General features: G+C 37.1%; 1 protein-coding gene across 6 annotated transcripts; it reads left to right on the plus strand.

Annotated features, from left to right (window-relative positions):
* Positions 1 to 54: 54 nt before the first annotated feature.
* Positions 55 to 20,786, plus strand: SLC35A5 (solute carrier family 35 member A5). Of its 6 annotated transcripts, none has more exons than XM_038003319.2 (8): positions 55 to 282; positions 1,402 to 1,550; positions 6,191 to 6,289; positions 7,609 to 7,739; positions 10,651 to 10,718; positions 17,173 to 17,333; positions 17,806 to 17,953; positions 19,301 to 20,786. In XM_038003319.2, exons 2-7 carry the CDS (start codon positions 1,421 to 1,423, stop codon positions 17,922 to 17,924), a joined length of 708 nt encoding a protein of 235 aa, XP_037859247.1. In that variant the 5' UTR covers positions 55 to 282; positions 1,402 to 1,420; the 3' UTR covers positions 17,925 to 17,953; positions 19,301 to 20,786. The 6 variants fall into 6 exon arrangements, with proteins under 6 accessions (XP_037859247.1, XP_007984013.1, XP_037859249.1 ...); XM_038003318.2 differs by having other exon boundaries at positions 142 to 248; XM_007985822.3 differs by having other exon boundaries at positions 17,173 to 17,953.
* Positions 20,787 to 21,268: the final 482 nt, after the last annotated feature.

The following is a 21,268-nucleotide window of genomic DNA, read 5'->3' on the forward strand; positions in this document are numbered from 1 at the left end:
AAGGCCGGGTTGGGGCGGGATAAGCGGCTTCTCCCCTCCTTCCGGAAGCCTAACACTGAACGCGCCTGCGCAATGGGTGTTGGGTGCGCTTTTTCCCAGTCCCGACGTAATTGTGTTTTTGTTCCGCAATTGGCGGCTTAGAGGCAGAGGCTCTTTCGCCTATATCTACTATAGCTTCTCCACGTATGGACCCTAAAGGCTACTGCTGCCACTACGGGGCCGGGCAGTTACTGTCTCAACTCTAGGATGTGCGTTCTTCCACTGAAAGCTCTTCTGAGGGAGGTAACCGCGCCCCACGGGCAAGGAATTGCGCGTGCGTCTGAGGGGAGGGTGAGCCAGACAAGAGCCCTACTGCGCATGTGTGACTGGAGGGGTATTCCCTGACTGTGAAGGGAAACCTGGCTGCCTCCTGTTGGGGAGGCGTCTTATTGGTCTCTTGTACGCGTGCGCCCACTTGGGCTGTCAGTATTGGCATTTCTCCCACCTCCCCGCAGGCTCTGTGCGCTATTCCTACGGTACGCTGGGAGGCTTTGGGCAAGTTACTTACCCAACCTGGGGTTTAGTGTCCTCAACCTATTAAAAGAGGGCTTTAGACTCATTGATTCCTACGATCTCCTCCATTTCAAACACTAGTTCAGTAAAACTTTACAGCAGTGTTTCAGATATTTCCATTTTGGTCGTTATTGTAATGAAGTCTGTCCTAGTAAGCTTTTTCCTTAGAGGGAAAAGAGGAAAATACAATTCTGAAAGTCTCATCTTACAGCAAAATTATTTACTAATAAAAGTAAAAACTAGGACGGGCGCGGTGGCTCACGCCTGTAATCCAGCACTTTGGGAGGCAGAGGCGGGCGGATCACGAGGGCAGGAGTTCGAGACCAGCCTGGCCAACATAGTGAAACCCCGTCTCTACTAAAAAGACGAGAATGAGCCGGGCGTGGTGGCGGGCGCCTGTAGTCCCAGCTACTCTGGAGGCTGACGCAGGAGAATCGCCTTGAGTCCCTGTAGGTGGAGGTTGCAGTGAGCCACGACCCTGCCGTTGCAGTCTATCTAGCCTTGGCGACAGAGCGAGACTGTCTCAAAATACATAAATAAAATTTAAAAATAAAAGCTAAAATTGCTTTGAAGAATTCTTTTCTGCTGTTGCAAAGTGTCATTTGCTCATCTGCTATCTTTGTCAGCACGTCTAATCTGGTTCTACCTTTTCTGTCTCTAGAGTACTCCTCTTACCAGATTTTCACTTTCCTTTTCTCATAGTTTCTTCTGTACGCCTCAGCTTTCTTGGTGCTGATATAGTCATAGCCAAACATTTTTAAAAAATTCCTTTTCTGTTCTGACAATCGATGGTATTTGCGTTTAGGGTCTGCCAACAAGGTTGTTCAAGAAAGTGTTTTTCTCTTTAAGGCAATTAAAAAACAGTGGAATGGAAAAACAGTGCTGTAGTCATCCTATAATATGCTCCTTGTCGACAATGTATACGTTCCTGCTAGGTGCCACATTCATTGCTTTAAGCTCAAGTCGCATCTTACTGGTGAAGTATTCTGCCAATGAAGGTAAGTTAAGACTGGGTATATGTATGGAGCGCTTCTATCTAATCACATCTCTCTCGTCTTTGGTTTTCTTATATATAACATAGAGATAATAATGCCTTTTGCTTCATGTGAGTGATAAAGCATATTTGAAATTGATTATTTAACCTTGCATTCCTCAACAAGAAAAAATGTTTGATACTGGATGAAATGTGAGTCAAATACAAAAATCAAACCCTTTAGTGAAGAACCAGTCATAACATTTGACTATTGCTTCAATCAGCAGGTGTTTCTGGACCTATAGCAAAATGTGTAATTGCACCTTATTTTGAAGTAGAAGGATATATTTGTTTGGTCACTTGGCATTTGTGAGGTACTTACTATTGTAATTACTGTATCAATGGTAAAGTGTCAGCATTATATTGGGCAATGATATTGTGTCAACAGTATAAATTATAAGCTCTGATAAGTATGTATTTAAGACATTTTTTTTTATGTAAGGATTTAAGCAAACACTTTAATTCCACAAAACTGTATTGAGTACTTCTTACTAGTTATTGTGGTGAGGATACATACAATCATGACATGACCTTTAATGGTCTACTTGGAGAGTCAGATGTGTACCTAAGTCTCTACTGCAGTTAACATTTATCTGCCAGGCACTAGTCTAAGTATTAGCAGCAGGTTCAAAGTGCATAAGATATAGACCTTGTTCTCAAGACTTAGTTTATTAGGAGAGACATAAATGTAAACACATCATGAAAATCCATTATAATAACTGCAATAATTGATATATCCTGAAGATGCAGAGATTATCTAGAGGATAAAGCTATATATTCTGTTTGGTAGGGGACGATGTGGAGTTCAAATGGATCAGAGAACAATTATCTGATTAGGGGACAGTTGATCCACTAGAAGTCAAGGTGAACAAGAGTATTCAAAACAGAGGCAACAGCCTGTAAAAGGGAACAGAGGCATAAAAAAGCAGGATATGTAGTTTGAAATTACCAAGCAAAAAGTTTAAGGACTAGCAGCCAGGTGCAGTGGCTCATGCCTGTCATCCCAGCACTTTTGGAGGCCAAGGCGGGCAGATCACTTGAGGTCAGGAATTTGAGACCAGGTTGGCCAACATGATGAAACCCCATCTCTACTAGAAATACAAAAAATTAGCTGGGTGTGTTGGCGTGTGCCTATAATCCCAGCTACTCGGGAGACAAGCAGGAGAATGAACCTGGGAGGCAGAGGTTGCAGTGAGCCGAGATCATGCCACTGCTTTCCAGCCTGGGCAACAGAGCAAAACCGTCTCAAAAAAAAAAAAAAAAGAAAAAAAAAAGTTTAAGGACTCAGAAGAGAGAGGAGGAGTGGTTGGCTGGAGAGAGGTTGGTAAGTCTCAGATTATTAAGGACTTCATATTCCATGGTAAGGAGCTAGGACCTTAGTCTCTAGGCCAGTCTGAGGGATAAAGGATACTTGAAGGATTATAAATAGGAAGGTAAAATGAGGGCCTACTGTGGTAACTGGATGGCAGTGGAAAAGACAGGAAGCTCAATAGCCAGTTAAGGGGTTATTGCAAATTAAAGCCATAGGTGATGAAGACTAACTTATTGTTTTGGAAGTAGTAAGATAGATGAGGAGTATTCAGAACATAGAAAAGACAGGATTTGGAGAATGTGTTAAATATGAAAATTAAAAGAGATAACATTGCATAGCTCCAGGGTTTCTGGTTTGAATGCTGAGTGGATTGATGATGTTCTCAGCTGAGATGGAGACTATTAGGAGGAAGAGTAGGTTGGGCAGAGTTTGAAAAGATTGTAGTTGAAGAGGTCAGGAGCTATGTCCTTACTGCAGTTTTCTGCAGTATCTGGCATATCATGCACATGAAAGAAGTGCCAATTATATTAATAAGAGGTAGGTTTTCATTTGGATTTTTATAGTGGGCAATAAGTTAAATGTTCTAGAATATAGATTTGGGGACATTAATGTTAAATTGATATTTAAAACTTAAGGAACAGAGAGAGGGAATGAGAAAATAAAGAGCCAAATTCAGAGGAATGCCAGCATTTAAGTGGCATGAGGACACTCTAAAGCATTAAGGAGAAATCGTTAGCAAGATGGGATAACTAAATGCACATGACTCATAGAAAGGCAAGAAGGAGTTTGAAGACTGAGAAAGAATTGCGACATCATGATAAGCTAAAGATTAAAGGATACCCTTTAGAATTAAGAATGAGAAGATGTTTGATAATCTCAGAGAGGAGTTAGTTTCAGAAATCAGATTACTAGGAGGTGAGACCTGAATGGAAAGTGAGTAAAGGGCACATAAAGAATGTTGATACTGTTTCAGGGAGAGATGGAGAAGGTATGGTAGCTAGAGGGTGTAGCATTTTATATTTTGTTTTTCAGATGGAAGAGTTTTGAGCATGTTCGTAGGCCAAGGGCAGTAAACCAGTTAGTAGAGAGGAAGATAAAGATACACTAGGCTGGGCGTGGTGGCTCACGCCTATAATCCCAGCACTTTGGGAGGCCAAGGCGGTTGGATCACGAGGTCAGGAGATCAAGACCATCCTAGCTAGCACAGTGAAACCCTCTCTACTAAAAATACAAAAAATTAGCCGGGCTGAGGCAGGAGAATGGCGTGAACCTGGGAGGCAGAGCTTGAAGTCAGCTGAGATCAGGCCATCGCACTCCAGCCTGGGCAACAGAGCAAGACTCCATCTCAAAAAAAAAAAAAAAAAACAAAAACAAAAACCAAAAAAAAGGATACACTGAAGCCAAAGGAAATGGAGCCAAGTATCTGAGGAGAAGGGAAAATTTGTTTGTTTTGTTTTGAGATGGAGTCTCGCTCTGTCTGGAGTGCACTGGCGCGATCTCGGCTCACTGCAACCTCCACCTCCCGAGTTCAAGCATTCTCTTGCCGCAGCCTCCCAAGTAGCTGAGATTACAGGCATGTGCCGCCATGCTCAGCTACTTTTTTTGTATTTTTAGTAGAGATGTGGTTTCACCATGTTGGCCAGGCTGGTCTCAAAACTCCTGACCTCAAGTGAGCCACCCACCTTGGCCTCCCAAAGTGCTGGGATTACAGGCATGAGCCACCACACCTGGCCTGAAGGGAAGGTTTTAAAGGGGAGATTAGATGAATAGCCAGGCCTTGGCCCTTTCCTCTGGGGCTGAAGGGAAACCAGTGAGGATGAATGCCATGTAGAAAGGTATGTTAGTGTGGGCAGGAGATGTGTGGAGGGAAGTCACATACCATGTTGTCATATGGTCTGGGATCGGCCATGAAAGAACTGCAAGAAAACCACTGAAAAGCAAGAACAAGCTAAAGAACAGTGACAAGGGTTTGAAAGTTATAATCCAAAGTCCCTCCTTCTTATGTGCACATGTTGGCTTATGTGTATCATGATGGATCATGAGAAGTATCATTGGAGGATAACAGCGTGAATTAAGTCTAGCATTTAACTGAGAAAAAGGAGATGTTTTGACTGTGCTTTGAATGATGGGGTAAGTTGAACAGGCAGATATTTAAATTCAGGTGAACATTTATTAAGTGCCTACTAAGTGCCAGGTATATGAGGGTGACAAACATGGTCCATTTCTTGTAAGGATCTTCCATTCCATTTCATTCCGCACACTTCCAATGTGACAAGTAGTGCCATAGAGGTTTAGAGGTAGTGCTATAAGAACAGAGATGAATGAAGAATTGATTCTGATTAGTTTGAGAAGGTCAAGGGAAACCACAGAAGAGAGGAAGAAAGTGTTCTGGATAGACAGTGCCCACTTGGTTTTTTTCCCCTACACTTGGCCAATTTTGGTTTAATGTGACTGAGAGAAGCAAGCAAATATTTTCAAAAGTGGGGAAAATGCATTCCTGAAAATAGTACCCAATAAAGTTTATGTTTATCCTTGGCAAAATTGTACAGCAAGTTGTTTGTAAGCATTTAGAAGAGACGGGTAAAAGTTGAGATGAAGTCATACCAACCAAACCTCACTTCCTAATTCTATTGATTTGCAATTTAGGACATAGCTTTCCAACTCATTAGTGGGTTTGGATGTGTCCAAGTATTTCCTCTCGGCCCTAAAGGTAGCAGAGCCCTAGGCCAGTTGCCTCTTGCCTCAGATAGTTTCCTTCTTCCATTTATCCCAGAGTGCCAAACAAATATTAATGTTTTCCTTGTGTACGATGATATAAAACAGATTGGAAGACTCTTAAGGGAATGTCATAGACAGAATGTACCTCAATTTTAGCAAGGCAAACAAATCACAAGAAAAATTATGAGCTGAGTAATAATTCAGCAGGTCCGTTTATAACTGATGAGTCGGTGTTGATTGATGGTCAATTTAGTAGGCAGTCTCTAATGCCATGCCACAGAGCATTCTTTGCCGTTAGTCCTAGCCTCCTCAACATATTTATTAGCAACTTGGATGAAGACATGAGAGGCATGTTTAACAAATTCAAGGATAATAAAAAGCCAAATGGGATAGGGATAGCTAATACATTAGGTGAATTGATTAAAAAATCCAAAGGAGCAAAGCTAACTGGAAGAAACTTAATATAGCCAGTAGTAAATCCAGCTTTTAAGTTTTTAAACAATTATACGTTATGCTGTATATAAACATATATAGAATAAAATGTATAGTTAAAAAACATTTCTGTTACATTTCAGAAAACAAGTATGATTATCTTCCAACTACTGTGAATGTGTGCTCAGAACTGGTGAAGCTAGTTTTCTGTGTGCTTGTGTCAGTCTGTGTTATAAAGAAAGGTAAGTCTTGAAATGGTGCTATATACTTGTTAAAAATCACAAGACCAAAACATGTTAGAACTGAAAGGAACATTTTATATCATTTAGCTTAGTCTATTAAATTTTATATGAGGAAGCTAAGATACAAACATAAGTTTGTTTTAGAGGTAGAGAAACAAGCTCAAAGAGAAAGTGTTACGCAGAGCTGCACAGGAAGGGGAGGAGCTGGGACACCAACTTACATTTCCTAATGCCCTTCCTATTACTCTATCTTGTTGCTTGTTCTGTGATAGTTGTTGCAGTAAGTTAGTTTTTATTCAAATTAAAGATTTTCTAAATCATGTGCTGTCTAACTTGAGATGTGTCATATTTCAAAATAGTTCCCATTTCCTACAGGGAAGGTAGAATAGTGCAGTGGCATCAGAGACTGTTCTGGGGCAGATTATTTTCTCTGAGCTCCAGTTTTCTGAGCTATCACATAGGGATACTAATTCATTTCTCAAATGTAAAGTATATAGTCTTCATGGAATGTATATGCTCTTTAATGTATATTAATTCTTCACCTTAGTTCCCCAATTATTGAGCCTCCACTCCCTCTGCCTCTTTTATCTACCTTCACACAAGGTAAACATAAACTTTAGAGCATTAAAGTGTTTGCCCAGCAAGATCTCTTTTCATACCCCAGGGTTTCAAACTTTGCAGTTTCTAGTTAGTGACTACTTTTCTTAATCTCATAAAACTCATGATTTGCAGGGCCTTAAACTGCCTTTTGTTTTCTTTTTGTTTTACGTTCTCTGCTACAGTGCCTAAGTGTTTAGAAACCTAGAGATAGAATAATAACTGATTAGGATTACTAAAAGTTAACTTTCTCTAGTTCCATGTATATCAATTTCAATTTAGTATCCCCCTTTCCTGATTTTCCCTGGGGGGCAAAAATTCCAGTATGAAGGCTTGGTGTTTTGTTTTTTGTTTTTTTTTTAACTTATTCTCACTTGTTGATCTCCCTCTTGGCCTTATGCTCTTACAGCAGTAAGTGAAACCACATATGTATCCTGAGTTGCCTTAAATAATACTTCTTTTATCTCAAATTAATGGGAATTAGGATAACCAGTAGTCCTAAGGTTGTTGCTGATTGTCAGTGATGAAACTGGTGGGTTGAAGAGAGACAGTAATGAAATTCCATATTGTCTTTGATTACTTTTAGCTAATATTCTCTTATGGAGGCACGTTTATGAAGCTCCCTTTAAATAATTGTATCAGTAATCAAGTGCAGTGGAATTTCTCTAAAAACATGGGCATTCTCATCAAGGTCATTTATTTACACTGTATTTCTTTCTAAGATCATCAAAGTACAAATTTGAAATATGCTTCCTGGAAGGAATTCTCCAATTTCATGAAGTGGTCCATTCCTGCCTTTCTTTATTTCCTGGATAACTTGATTGTCTTCTATGTCCTGTCCTATCTTCAACCAGTAAGTAAATATGACAAAGAAACTGTCATTGAAAAGATAACGGAGAAATAAATCCCAGAATTAATTTTTTTTTTTAATCATTTTTGTTGGCATTGTTAGTTCCTCATTGCCCTCACTGGCCTTCCTGAGATTTCCCCAGAATTATCTGAGTACTGAATTATCAATACGCTTTCCAGATTCTCTTAAATGGTCAAGATTACTGTATTAAACTGGGCTGACTACCATGGGGGAGTTTCTCCCTAGACCAAGGAATCCGAAGCCACCTCTTTTTATGTAACCCTAATTAGTATACCTGTTTTCTGAGACATCCTGTGGCCACTAACCTCTAATATTAATCTCAGCATCCAGGACTTCATCAAAGAAAACTTCCCTGATTAACTCAGAAAGTTACACACTCAATGTACCTTTCTTACACCTGTTTTAGTGTAGTTTGTATGAATTTTATTTGTATGGTTTTCTTTTCTGTTAGTCCTATCATTTAACCAACAAGTTCTTCGAGGGTAGGGATCATGTCTTCCCAACTAGAAATGCCATCAATAATTGATAATGCTGGAAATACTTCTCATCTTTCTTGGCATCCTTTATGTCAGTTTAGAAAGCCATTAGTAATCTGAACTGGAGTTTGGTTTTCTGCTTTCACCTGTTACTCAGTTGTTACTACCTGTTACTACTGTGACAATAGGTCACATGGATATTTCCCTGTAATATTTTATAAAATGAAGATTGCTATTGCCTTTATTGCCAAAATGTGTTTTAAATTTCTTTAAAAAGTAAATTTAGGCATTTGATTATAACTAGGATTTCTATTGCTACCAGTCTTCTCTGTGAAATTTCTTAAATATAAGCAAATCAGTTTTAGAGTGGGGCGAAAAGGAGGGCTCAATACAGAACTGTATTAGCCTGTTCTCACACTGCTAATAAATACATACACCCAAGACTGGGTAATTTATAAAGGAAAGAAGTTTAATGGACTCACAGTTCCAGAAGGCTGGGGAGACCTCACAATCATGGCAGAACACAAAAGAGGAGCAAAGTCATGTCTTACATGGCAGCAGGCAGGAGAGCTTGTGCTGGGGAACTCCCATTTATAAAACCATCAGAGCACTACCACGAGAACAGTATGGGGGAAACTGCTGCCATGATTCAATTATCTCCACCTGGCCCGGCCGTTGACCTGTGGGGATTACAATTCAAGGTGAGATTTGGGTGGGACACAGCCAAACCCTATCAAGAATTTTAGTAGAAAACAGGTATTTGACTTTCCACAATTTAGAAGCTGTGTAACTAGGCAGGCCCAACTGCTTAAAGTTTCAATTGCCCCCTCTATAAAACAAATAATAATAATAATAATAATATACTAGTTCGAAGGCAGCGAACTGGGCCAGTTGATGACCTGAAGTTTTCTTCGACTCTGTAATGCATGTTGCTAGTAAGTGTCCAGTCCATCTAAATCTGTTCTCTCCTAAATTCTTAGAGAATTGGCCGTCCCCAACAACATAATTATGCAAATTCAATAAATAAATTTTATTTTATCACAGATTTGCTCTAAACTTGTGTCTCTTTTCTGTGTCTCCCAGTACCAAAGTAAAATGGCAACTTCCTTATTTTTCTTCCAGCTTATTGCTTTGCTCTTCCTTTCTGATTTTGTACAACCATATATCTTACAGAATAAAACACTTGCATACTCTGTGTATTTCTGTGCCTGAGCCTATTGAAGGAATTAAATAGAGATGCCTGGAATGTTTGGGGCAAAGAGCTCTGATGTTTTATTTATTTTATCCTCTTGCATGGAAAGAGTTTTCAGAATTTTCAGAATTCATCAAGCCAGTCAGGCTGCATGGTTAGGCACTTTTGCATTGCCCTTACTGTGATTGATCAAGGCCACTATTTCCACACTTCGCAGCCACTTTCCTCTTCTCCTCTTACTCATCTCCTAACTGTGGGTTCACAGGCATTTTTCTACAGAGAAGTACACTGAGAAAACCTTAAAATGGTGGTTCCCATAAGAATTCAGTAGAAAAACAACAATGTTATATTCTTAGAGTTGTTGCCATTTTTAATTGAGTTTACTCTTGTGTTTAATTTAGCTGCATATTAGCCATGTTTGTTTTAATTAGTGGGTATATATGACTGTTAATATCTTTTGGGGTTTAATCACCTGAAAGTGATAGCAAGCAGGAAGGCAGGGTGAAGTACATCCTAAGATTTGCATTAAAAAATTATTACTGTTGTCACATCTGATTATGGGCAGCATTGATGGAATTTCATGCTTTCTGAGTATAATGTATACATGTTCAGATTAATACTCTCATGTGTGAAATAGGACTGAATTTGTAAAAACAAATGGTTTTAAAATCTGGCTGATACATTTCTAAGTGTTTAGAACAACTTGAATCAGTGCCCAGGACTGTCAAGTATGAGTTTGGTATTGAGTTACTGCAGTTCAACCAGGAAAATCGATACATAACAATTCTTAGAATGGTAAAGATGCTTAAAAAAATCTATACTTCAATTTTCTTACTATATTAATGGGCCAAACAGTACCTGCCTTCTATGTGACCATAGAAACAGTGTTAAAAATCCATAAGGCACTTTGAGAACTTTGAAAAGTAGGCTTCATAAGCATAGTAACTGTCATTTCTAGACCTAAACCTTTGGAATTTATAAGTAATTTCAGATCTGTATATAAAGATTATTTTCACAGGCAATGCCTGGACAATAATTTGATCACATCTACATAAATTTGACAAGCGACAAAACTGGAATTTAATCCTCAGGTGAAATTGCTACCTTAATAACCCCTCTGTTTTTTGACCAAAAAGCTTTTGTTGTCAGGTGAACTGCCAAGCTAGGACATTTCTGAGGTCAGTACTTTGTTTGGATTGTAACTCTATCTTCTCTCTCTTTCTAGGCCATGGCTGTTATCTTCTCAAATTTTAGCATTATAACAACAGCTCTTCTATTCAGGATAGTGCTGAAGTAAGTAACTTGCTGTGAAAACATATATCATACTTTAAAATAACACAGCTCGATTTCAAATGATACACCCAGAACACTGAGCCCTCAGAATCCCAAAGCCAGGATTTTGTTCCTAATTGGCTTTGTGTATTGGGCATGTTTAAGCCATGTAGAAAGCAACTCCAGTGCTAGTCCATCTAAATCCTCTGTGATCAGATGAATGAAAATGTCTTGAGCATCTTAAAAATAAGATAATTAACTGTGTTATGATTAGTATTTTCATATTTAGTGCCAGATTTTCAACAAAGAATTAATGAGCTTTTTGTGCAAAATCTTTCTGCACTAATAGGGAAGCAAATGATTCCTAAGATTGTTAATATATTTGTAATTTGGAGTTTGGAGATGATAGATAATGGCCAGTTTTTTATTAAACTATTTGAGATGAGGACGTGATTTATGCACTAATTAGCACAGGGTTTGTGTGAAAAATCTAGTCAAAATTACCGTTAAGAAGGATAGGTTTTTAAACTTTTAAAAATGTTATCACCAATTTTTACTGTCTCCAAGAAGACCGTTGAATAGTACATTTTTAAGTAAATTGCTCTCTTCAAAGCAAAAGGCAGAGTGTCCTAAGGCAGGAAGATGATACAGGATCTGCATACTTCAGTTTAATTTCTTACTTAATGATTAAATAAAATTAATTTCTTATTAAATTTGTTGCGTTTTTGTAATTTTACCTTATCTTTTTGATTTATTGATTCTCAGTGTGCTGATAGTGTGTTCTTTCATAATTTGAGTATAGGAAAGGGTGACTGGCTTGGTACAAAGATTTAATTTGTTGAGTCCGTGATTATTATATAAATTATATAAGATTCCTGATAAATTTTCTTTTACTCTGAGGAAACATTTAATTTGATAGCTAATGTGAGAGATAGGAAAAAATGAACATTACATTTAGCCCAGTTTAAATGTTAGAGTTCATCGAAGTTCTACATATCTGTTTTTCAATTTATTTGTGAATTGTGAAAATAATTCCTTAGCAAGTTAAAAATGATATTCCAAAAACATTTTGAAGTCTTTAAAATCAATTTGAATCTCACTTTGTAGTATAAAAAGTTGACTTTTGAGAAAATGTATGCAAGCAATAATATTTGTATATTGATTCCTGTGATAGATGAGAGGTGCACTTCTGTGAAGATAAATAGAATGGTTCCAAGACCATTTCCATATTCCAAGATGATAAAAGGATCACTATTTAGTGAGGAAGTACAGGTCTCAAAAACATGTGTTTTCAAAGTGTTTGTCGTTTACTTTTAATGAGTACAGATGGTATTATACTGAAGTTGTATAATATAAAAATATTATATCAAAATTACATCAGTTTAAAACTGAATTTACTAAAGACTAAAAGTATGTATTGCCTGACTTGAAATTGGCCAGTAGCTCTAGTTCTATCCTATAGTAAGTATTCCTTGTTAACTTTTTAAGCATTTAACTATTTGTATTAAGAAAGTTCATTCTAAGTTTAAATCTAAATTAAATTTTAAATATTTGCTTTTAATACTAATTATAATATTGATTACATTTTGCTAATTTTAATAATAACTAACTGGTATGAATTAAAGTTCAAAAACATTTCTACATACTTTCTTATTTTCAGAGGAATAATATTGATTCTTAGACATATATTTGCTTTGTTGTTGACATCTCTCTGTTTTGAATCCTTGGAAAGCAGCATGCTAATAATCTAATGTTGTCTTTTATGAGAATGTCTTTTAAGTGTTTTATTACTTCTTTAAATTTTTTGAGACAGAGTCTTACTCTGTCACCCGGGCTGGAGTGCAGTGCCACCATCTTGGCTCATTGCAACCTCCTCTTCCCGTGTTCAAGCAATTCTTGTGCCTCAGCCTCCCAAGTAGCTGTGACTACAGGCGCACACCACCACGCCCAGCTAATTTTTGTATTTTTAGTAGATACAGAGTTTCACCATTTTGGCCAGGCTGGTCTCAAACTCCTGATCTCAGGTGATCCACCCACCTTGGCCTCCCAAAGTGCTGGGATTACAGGTGCGAGCCACTGCGCCTGGCCTTATTACATTTTTTAACTCTTTTTTCTAATTGTGGTATAGAAAGAAAAAAAAAAATTTGCCATCTTAATTTTTTTGGGGGGGTGGGCACAGAATCTTGCTCTGTTGCCAGGCTGGAGCGCAGTGGCGCGATATCAGCTTACTGCAACCGCCACCTCCCGAGTTCAAGCGATTCCCCTGCCTCAGCCTCCCAAGTAGCTGGTATTACAGGCACATGCTACCACGCGCAGCTAATTTTTTGTATTATAGTAGAGACGGGGTTTCACCATGTTGGCCAAGATGGTCTCAATCTTCTGACCTTGTGATCCACCTGCCTCAGCCTCCGAAAGTGTTGGGATTACAGGCATGAGCCACCGCATCCGGCCCATCTTAACAATTTTTAAGCGTACAGTTTAGTAGTGTTAAGTATATTCATGTTGTTGTGAAGTAGATGTTGAACTTTTTCACCTTACGAATTTGAAACTCTAAGTCCATTAAACAACTCTCCTTTCCCTGCCTCACCCTAACCCCTGATAACTATCATTTCACTCTCTGTTTCTATGAATTTGACTACTTTAGATTCCTCATATGAATAGAATCATACAGTATTTGTCTTTTTGTGACTGGCTTATTTCACTTAGCTTAGCATATTGTCTTCATGGATCATCCATGTAGCATGTGACAGGATTTCCTTCTGTTTTTTAAAGCTGAAAAGTATCTCATTGATGTATATGCTTTTATTACATTTTGAAGTCAACTTAACTTTGTTCTATTTTGATCTTTTTGGAGTTGGTGGTTTGCATTGGTTTTCCCTATTTAATTTACTCTTTGTGAATCATTTGATGGTCTTTTTGCCCTTTGTGATTAAGTTTTGACCTAGGAGTAGCAGCTTAATAGTTCTATCACATATTCTTTGAGACCTTTCATTTAGAATATTAAATCTGTTGTCTTATACTTGATTGTAGCAGAACTATCAAATACCTTTCCCATACAGGTAAAGAATACAAGGCTACAAAATAAAATAAAATAATTAAAAAAAATTTTTTCAAAGAAAAAAACCAAAAAATAAATAATTTAAAAAATTCTTAAAAAGAATATAAAGCTACAAAAGCAGGCAAAAGTAAATCTGGTAACTACTGCAAGGATTACTTGGAGGAATTTGAAAGTGGGAAAAAGAAAAATATTATCTAAATGTCCTATTGTCTTTTCTAAAAAGAATAAAATACCTAAAGGCATTCTCATAAAAGACAATATTAGATTATTAGCATGTTATTTTCCAAGGATTCAAACTTTATGTGAATGTATGGATTTGTTCTTTGAAGTATAAGCCACTGGTTCATGGTAGAAACTGGTAGCAGGCATTATGCCTTGTAGCCTGCTTCCCTGGTTTGCTTGTAACCTAAGCAAAGTTGTATAATCTTGTTTGCTTTAGCTTTGGGAAATGATACCAACCTAAACATTGAGATTGGAGGCAAAAGATAACCAAGACCAGTACTTATTTTTACCTAAAAAATGTACATAAGTTTCTCTGATTTCCTCAAAGAGAGGGTATGGAAAAAATTATTTAAAAATACATTTTGAAACATGGTGGATGTGTAGGAAGTAAAGGGAAAGTTTAGTTACTGTCTGAAACAACATAAGAACAAAGAAAAGTGCCACTCAGTGGTAGTACAAGCATTTCTCCAGAATCATTCATTCACTTGATAAATTTTCTCTTTGATTTCTTGTTATAAATCTGCCCCTTGTCACTCTCTCTGTGCTACTAAGAAATGTGTTTTGTACAGTTTCTGGAGAAAACAATTTTGTGAGTCTTTCCATTTAATTGTCTTCATACCCTGCATTAGTTTACCAAATATAGAAGTGCTTTTATCTGACACAATTTGAACCTATTGCTTAGTTGCTGGGAAAACTTATAGTTGTGAATCATATACATAAGTATATATAGAAAATAAACAATTTATTTTAACTTAGAGTATGTCTATATACATGTATTCATCATTCTTCTAAAGCTGAGCTAAAGCCCCTCCTTTGAGTATGTTACTGATCGAAGTTCCTTAGCTCATCTGTATGTTATTAGAAAACAGCTTTTTATCTTCTGAATAATTTACTTTCCCTTAATCTTCCCAAAGTGTTCAACTTAGTTTTCATAAAAACAGCTTCTTGTCTTTTACTCATAGTTTATCATTTGTGTAATCTTTATGTAGTGACAACAGTGAGGTCACCTGGCAAAAACATGTTTAGGAACAGATTCTGTGAGCAAACAATTCACTTGGGAGCAGAGGCCCTCAGGAAGAGTAGCCTTCTAGCCACAGGCATTCAGCTCTGAGCATTCATTACTATGTTTTACAGAGGCAGTGGAGAGATGAGTGGAGTGAGCTTCCACTGTTTTGTATCAGTTAAACTGAAGAACGAATTCAGTCATGCAGACTCAGTTGTCATTTCAGATTGTCAGCTGACTTTACAGGGTAATTTGTTAAGCTTTATTTTCTTTCCTAAAAATCTACCATTTTTAATTTTTAGCTTAATCCTTAATAAATTTTACATTCCTTAGAGCATTACCTTGAATGAGTAATTGTTTACAGAAGGTGTTGTTTAGCTTAAGTATTTTTTTCTTAATATCAATATTAGTGACAAATGTGTAGCTGCTAGAAAACTTTTAAAGGAACTGTAGATTATAGCATTGCCTCACTTGTACATGATTTGCACTAATAGAATTTTTTTTTGTAAAATGGACACCCATTTTTTAATCTCTGTGGTCATTCTATTTGTTTTCTGCTACTTAATGTGTACCAGCTGCACCTTCAGAAATTTAAGTGATTAGTTCACAGTTTCTCACCTGATGACATAAGACTGCGCTAACCCCATCAGTAAGCTCTAGATCTGACTATTTGAAAATTACTTACGTATGAGAAAGCATATAATAGTGTGCACAGGTGTGCTGCTATCTAGGCTAGTCTGTGCATTTAGCAGTTTCAGAGCATGAAGCTTTATATGCATACAACTTCCTATATGTGCATCCTGGAAACTTAGAATTATACTTAGGAGGCATGATGATGCAGAAGGAAGACATATAAAACCATGGATCTGATTCCTTCCTTAGTCTTTAAGTACATGACCTTAGGGAAATCTGTTAGGTTACTGTTTCCTCCCTTAGAGCAGGAATGCCTAAGTGCATGATAGGTGCTCAATAAATGCTCCAGTGTTATACAAATTCTCTTAACTTCTGGTTCCCACCTATTGCTTTACACTTCTGCATTTTTTATGTTCCTCTTTTTTTCTTGGTGTTTCCCTTTGCCTAACTAACTGATCTTCAAACATCAAGATTTTGTTCCCCCAAGAGGCCTCCTGACAACGCCAATGAGAGTGAGATATTCCTCTTTCCTTTGTCAACATTGTACGTTCTTGTTGCCTTTGCATAGACTCTTCCCTCTGCCTGGATATATCACCACTCCTTTTTCACATGATAAACTTCAATTTATTTTTCATCTTTTAGCTCAAGTGTCATTTCCTCTTTGAAGCAATACCTGACTGTTTACAGATTCTAGTGTTCCTCAGTATACTCCAGTTGTCCCATTAATCACTTTTCACACATACTGAGATCATTTAGTTTCATTGTTTTCTCACTATTAAAGCATAAATTCCTTGAACATGGAGATAAATCATCTTTATCTCCCCAGCTTGCCTGGCACGTAGTAGCCACTTATTAAACATCTGTTGAATAGAATGAATCAGCAAAATGGAATAACAATAGTACATATCCTTTATATATCACAAGTTTGTTGCTAAGGAAAATAAATAAAAGATTGTTAGGACTTTGTAAACTGAAATACTGCCCAAAATAACATTTTTCTGTGGCTTGTCAGCCAGCAGTTTGCTGTTTAATGCTCTATGATTAGGCCATGGATCTAGAGCTAACCTTCTCCTTTAAATCTTTTTTGGGTTATTGACACCTTTAAAGATTTGACAAAACTTTGCAGGATCTCCTGCATAGGGAGAAATTCATCTACGCACAACATTTCTGAAGCTCATCTACATTCTTTCTGGTTCTGGGAAACCAGGTTGAGAATCTCTGCTGTAACTTTATAGTGTGATAAAAGTTATTGTGCCAGAGGTCCAAGATCAGCTCTAGAGGTAGAAAGGAGGCCATGTTAAACTTGTAGATTAAAAAGACCTACACAGAGGGGAAATGACTTGAGCAACCTTAAGGGATAGGTGTTATAAAAATGAATTAAAACATTAAATTGGAGAGACAGGCACCAACAGGTTTTCTCTGAACTTGAATGGTAGGAAATGCTAACAAAAACTGGGACCAGTTTATTCAACCAAATACTCAAGTGTCTGAGTTTTCAGTAGAAATTGTTGATAGCGGGGGAAAACAGTAGTAAAATCTTGTTTTTCATCTTTGAACAGGAGGCGTCTAAACTGGATCCAGTGGGCTTCCCTCCTGATTTTATTTTTGTCTATTGTGGCCTTGACTGCCGGGACTAAAACTTTACAGCACAACTTGGCAGGACGTGGATTTCATCACGATGCCTTCTTCAGCCCATCCAATTCCTGCCTTCTTTTCAGAAGTGAGTGTCCCAGAAAAGACAATTGTACAACAAAGGAATGGACTTTTCCTGAAGCTAAATGGAACACCACAGCCAGGGTTTTCAGTCACATCCGTCTTGGCATGGGCCATGTTCTTATTATAGTCCAGTGTTTTATTTCTTCAATGGCTAGTATTTATAATGAAAAGATATTGAAGGAAGGGAACCAGCTCTCTGAAAGCATCTTCATACAGAACAGCAAACTCTATTTCTTTGGCATTCTGTTTAATGGGCTGACTCTGGGCCTTCAGAGGAGTAACCGTGATCAGATTAAGAACTGTGGATTTTTTTATGGCCACAATGCATTTTCATTAGCCCTTATTTTTGTAACTGCATTCCAGGGCCTTTCAGTGGCTTTCATTCTGAAGTTCCTGGATAACATGTTCCACGTCTTGATGGCCCAGGTTACCACTGTCATTATCACAACAGTGTCTGTCCTGATCTTTGACTTCAGGCCCTCCCTGGAATTTCTCTTGGAAGCCCCATCTGTCCTTCTCTCTATATTTATTTATAATGCCAGCAAGCCTCAAGGTCCAGAATACGCACCTAGGCAAGAAAGGATCCGAGATCTAAGTGGCAATCTTTGGGAGCGTTCCAGTGGGGTAAGTTTGTGAGGGTGCTCCTTTTTGCTTGTTCTTCTCAAATTTAAAGCATAGTTAATTCAAGGAAAAAAATAAAATCAGTACTGATTTATCAAAGAATGTATTGGATCTCTGACTTTTAAAACTGAATCAACAAACATTCATTGGACTCCTGATGTTTGCAAGGGCTTATGATCAATGCTGTCAGGTATAGAGAAAAAGTATAAGTCAATCTCAAAGACCTTATGTGTTATTTCATGGAATACTATAGAATTACACACCTGGAAGGTACCTCACAGGTTGTCTTGTCTCCATAGTTTTACAAGTGAAGAAACAGGCAAAATGGTTTACAGATAATAAATGAAAGAACTGGTATACCTACGTCTGACTCCAAGTCCCTTGCTCTTTCTTTTCCACCATAGTTAGGAAAATAAGCTCATTTGTGAGAGAAGTTGGTCTTTCATATTAGTAAGTCTTGTTGAATAGAAAACCTGGCTCCTCAATCCTCCCTGTAGTTATTCAGCCAGTATGCCAGAAGGGCAGGGTTTGTTTATTTCACTAGCAAGGTAGTTTTCAAAAGGATCCTTGCAAGGCAAGTAGGAGGAAAATATTTTCTAGAAAAATGCTTATGCAATTATTCCGAATATCTCCCAGTTGCTTGCAATTGTTTTGGAAGCCTCTGTCAATCATTTTATTGGCAAATTGATGACCTCTTTGAAGATTCAATTAAGGAGTTAAATATATGTTTAAATAAGTGAAGTAGACGTTAGCTTTAGATTTACAATTTTCTTGAACACACAAAATATGAAATATTTTATACAATGAACATTTCACTCTTTGGGAAAAATAATCTATTGCTTAATAACATTCATGGCAGAGCTTCCCTGGGTGTAATGCCTCTGTCGTGATTCAACAGATTCTAAAGATGAAAAAATTAGGATCTTGAGTTTCAGATACCCTGCTCTTAGCCAGAGTGTATATCCAGAAGTCCTGTATTCTTTTCCAACAACTGGTAATGCCATTTGCTCTAATTTTTAAGTAAAAGAAAATGTATATAGATAACAAGGCCTACTACGAAGGCCTATTTCTCTAACCTTTAATCATTTTTCCGCAAGACCAGCAGGTGGTGCTCCTCACTTTGTTCATGTGAGCTTTGAAATTTTGAGTACTGGGTGCCCTTCACTTTTTTATCCTCTCGTACTTATATAGTTAACTTTCCAAGAACATTTTTATTTAATTTGACCGGGTTATATCTATAGCTTAATAAGGTAAGACCAATGACTTGTTAGCAAGGTTTCCCCTTAGTAATCTTTAAAAATGCTACCTTTCCAGTTTTGTTCTAATTACTGATTTCGTGTTTCCTTTTAGGATGGAGAAGAACTAGAAAGACTTACCAAACCCAAGAGTGATGAGTCAGATGAAGATACTTTCTAACTGGTACCCATGTAGTTGGCAGCTCTTTTGAACCTTATTTTCACATTTTCAGTATTTGTAATATTTATCTCTTCACTTTGATAAACCAGAAATGTTTCTAAATCCTAATATATTCTTTGCATATATCTAGCTACTCCCTAAATGGTTCCTTCCAAGGCTTAGAGTACCCAAAGGCTAAGAAATTCTAAAGAACTGATACAGGAGTAACAATATGAAGAATTCAGTAACATCTCAGTACTTGATAAATCAGCAAGATATATTTGCAGATTATTTTCCTTGGCCTTTAAGTTTCCAAAAAACTTGTAATAATCATGTTAGCTATAGCTCATATATACACATAGCGATCAATTTGCCAGATATTCACAATTATGTAGTTCTAGTTTACATGCCAAAGTGTTCCCTTTTTTAACGTTTTGATTATCTAGGTTGTCTCTTGAATTTTGAGGCCCTAGAGATAGTCATTTTGCGAGTAAAGAGCAATGGGACCCTTTCTAAAAATGTTGGTTGAAGGACCTAAATAACTGGCCATACCATAGATTTGGGATGATGTAGTATGTGCTAAATATTTTGCTGAAGAAGCGGTTTCTCAGACACAAAATCTCAGAATTTTAATTTTTAGAAATTCATGGGAAATTTGATTTTTGTAATCATCTTTTGATGTTTTAAACATTGGTTCCCTAGTCACCATAGTTACCACTTGTATTTTAAGTCATTTAAACAAGCCATGGTGGGGCATTTTTCACCTCAGTTTGAGGAGAAAAATCTTGACGTCATTACTCTTAAATTATTACATTTTGGAGAATAAGAGGGCATTTTATTTTATTGGTTACTAATTCAAGCTGTGACTATTGCATATCTTTCCAAGAGTTGAGACGCTGGCTTCAGAATCATACCAGCTTGTCAGTAAAGCTGATGCCTAGGAGCTTTTAAAGGGATCCTTTCAAAAGGATCACTTAGCAAACACATGTTGACTTTTACTGATATATGAATATTATTACTCTAAAAATAGAAAGACCAGTAATATATAAGTCACTTTACAGTGCTACTTCACACTTAAAAGTGCATGGTATTTTTCATGGTATTTTGCATGCAGCCAGTTAACTCTCGTAGATAGAGAAGTCAGGTGATAGATTATTTTAAAAATGAGCAAACAAAAGTGACTTGCTCAGGGTCATGCAGCCGGGTAATGATAGAAGAGTGGGCTTTAAGTGGCAGGCCTGTGTGTTTACAGACTACCATACTGTAAATATGAGCTTTATGGTGTCATTCTCAGAAACTTACACATTTCTTCTCTCCCTTCTCCTAAGTTTCATGCAGATGAATATGAGGTAATACTGTTATAAATTCATTTGTGATATCCACAATAATATGACTGGCAAGAATTGGTGGAAATTTGTAATTAAAATAGTTGTTAAACCTATGTCTTGTGTTGCCACTCTGTCATATAGGGTGTGATGTGGAGTACTTTTAATCTTAAAAAATAGAGTGAGACAAAAACTCACACAACTTTTAAAACTTTCTCTTTAAGTAGATCTTAACTTCTAAGAATAACAAAGGCATTTTTATCAGTTATGTGAAATAGGACGATTATATCTATTATGGCAATTTATTTTAAAGGTAAGGGAAATGAGGTACAGCAGGACCTTTTTAGGAAATGTGGCATACAAAACATTTTTATCTTATAAAACAAAAATTACAAAATTATTTTTACAAAAGTATCACATGCAGAATACATAAATAGCAGATTTCAATAGCGCATGGAGATTGATTTTCTTATTTACAATTATTTTTGTTCCTCACCTTCCTCTTTGGAAAGCATTTTTTGCACAAAGTTAAGTTTACTTATGTTAACTTGCCACTTATTGAGAGAGGGAGAGAAAGAGTGAAAGCACAAGATCATGT

This window comes from Chlorocebus sabaeus, chromosome 22 (genome assembly GCF_047675955.1).
Source record: "Chlorocebus sabaeus isolate Y175 chromosome 22, mChlSab1.0.hap1, whole genome shotgun sequence".
NCBI classification, from domain to species: Eukaryota; Metazoa; Chordata; class Mammalia; order Primates; family Cercopithecidae; genus Chlorocebus; species Chlorocebus sabaeus.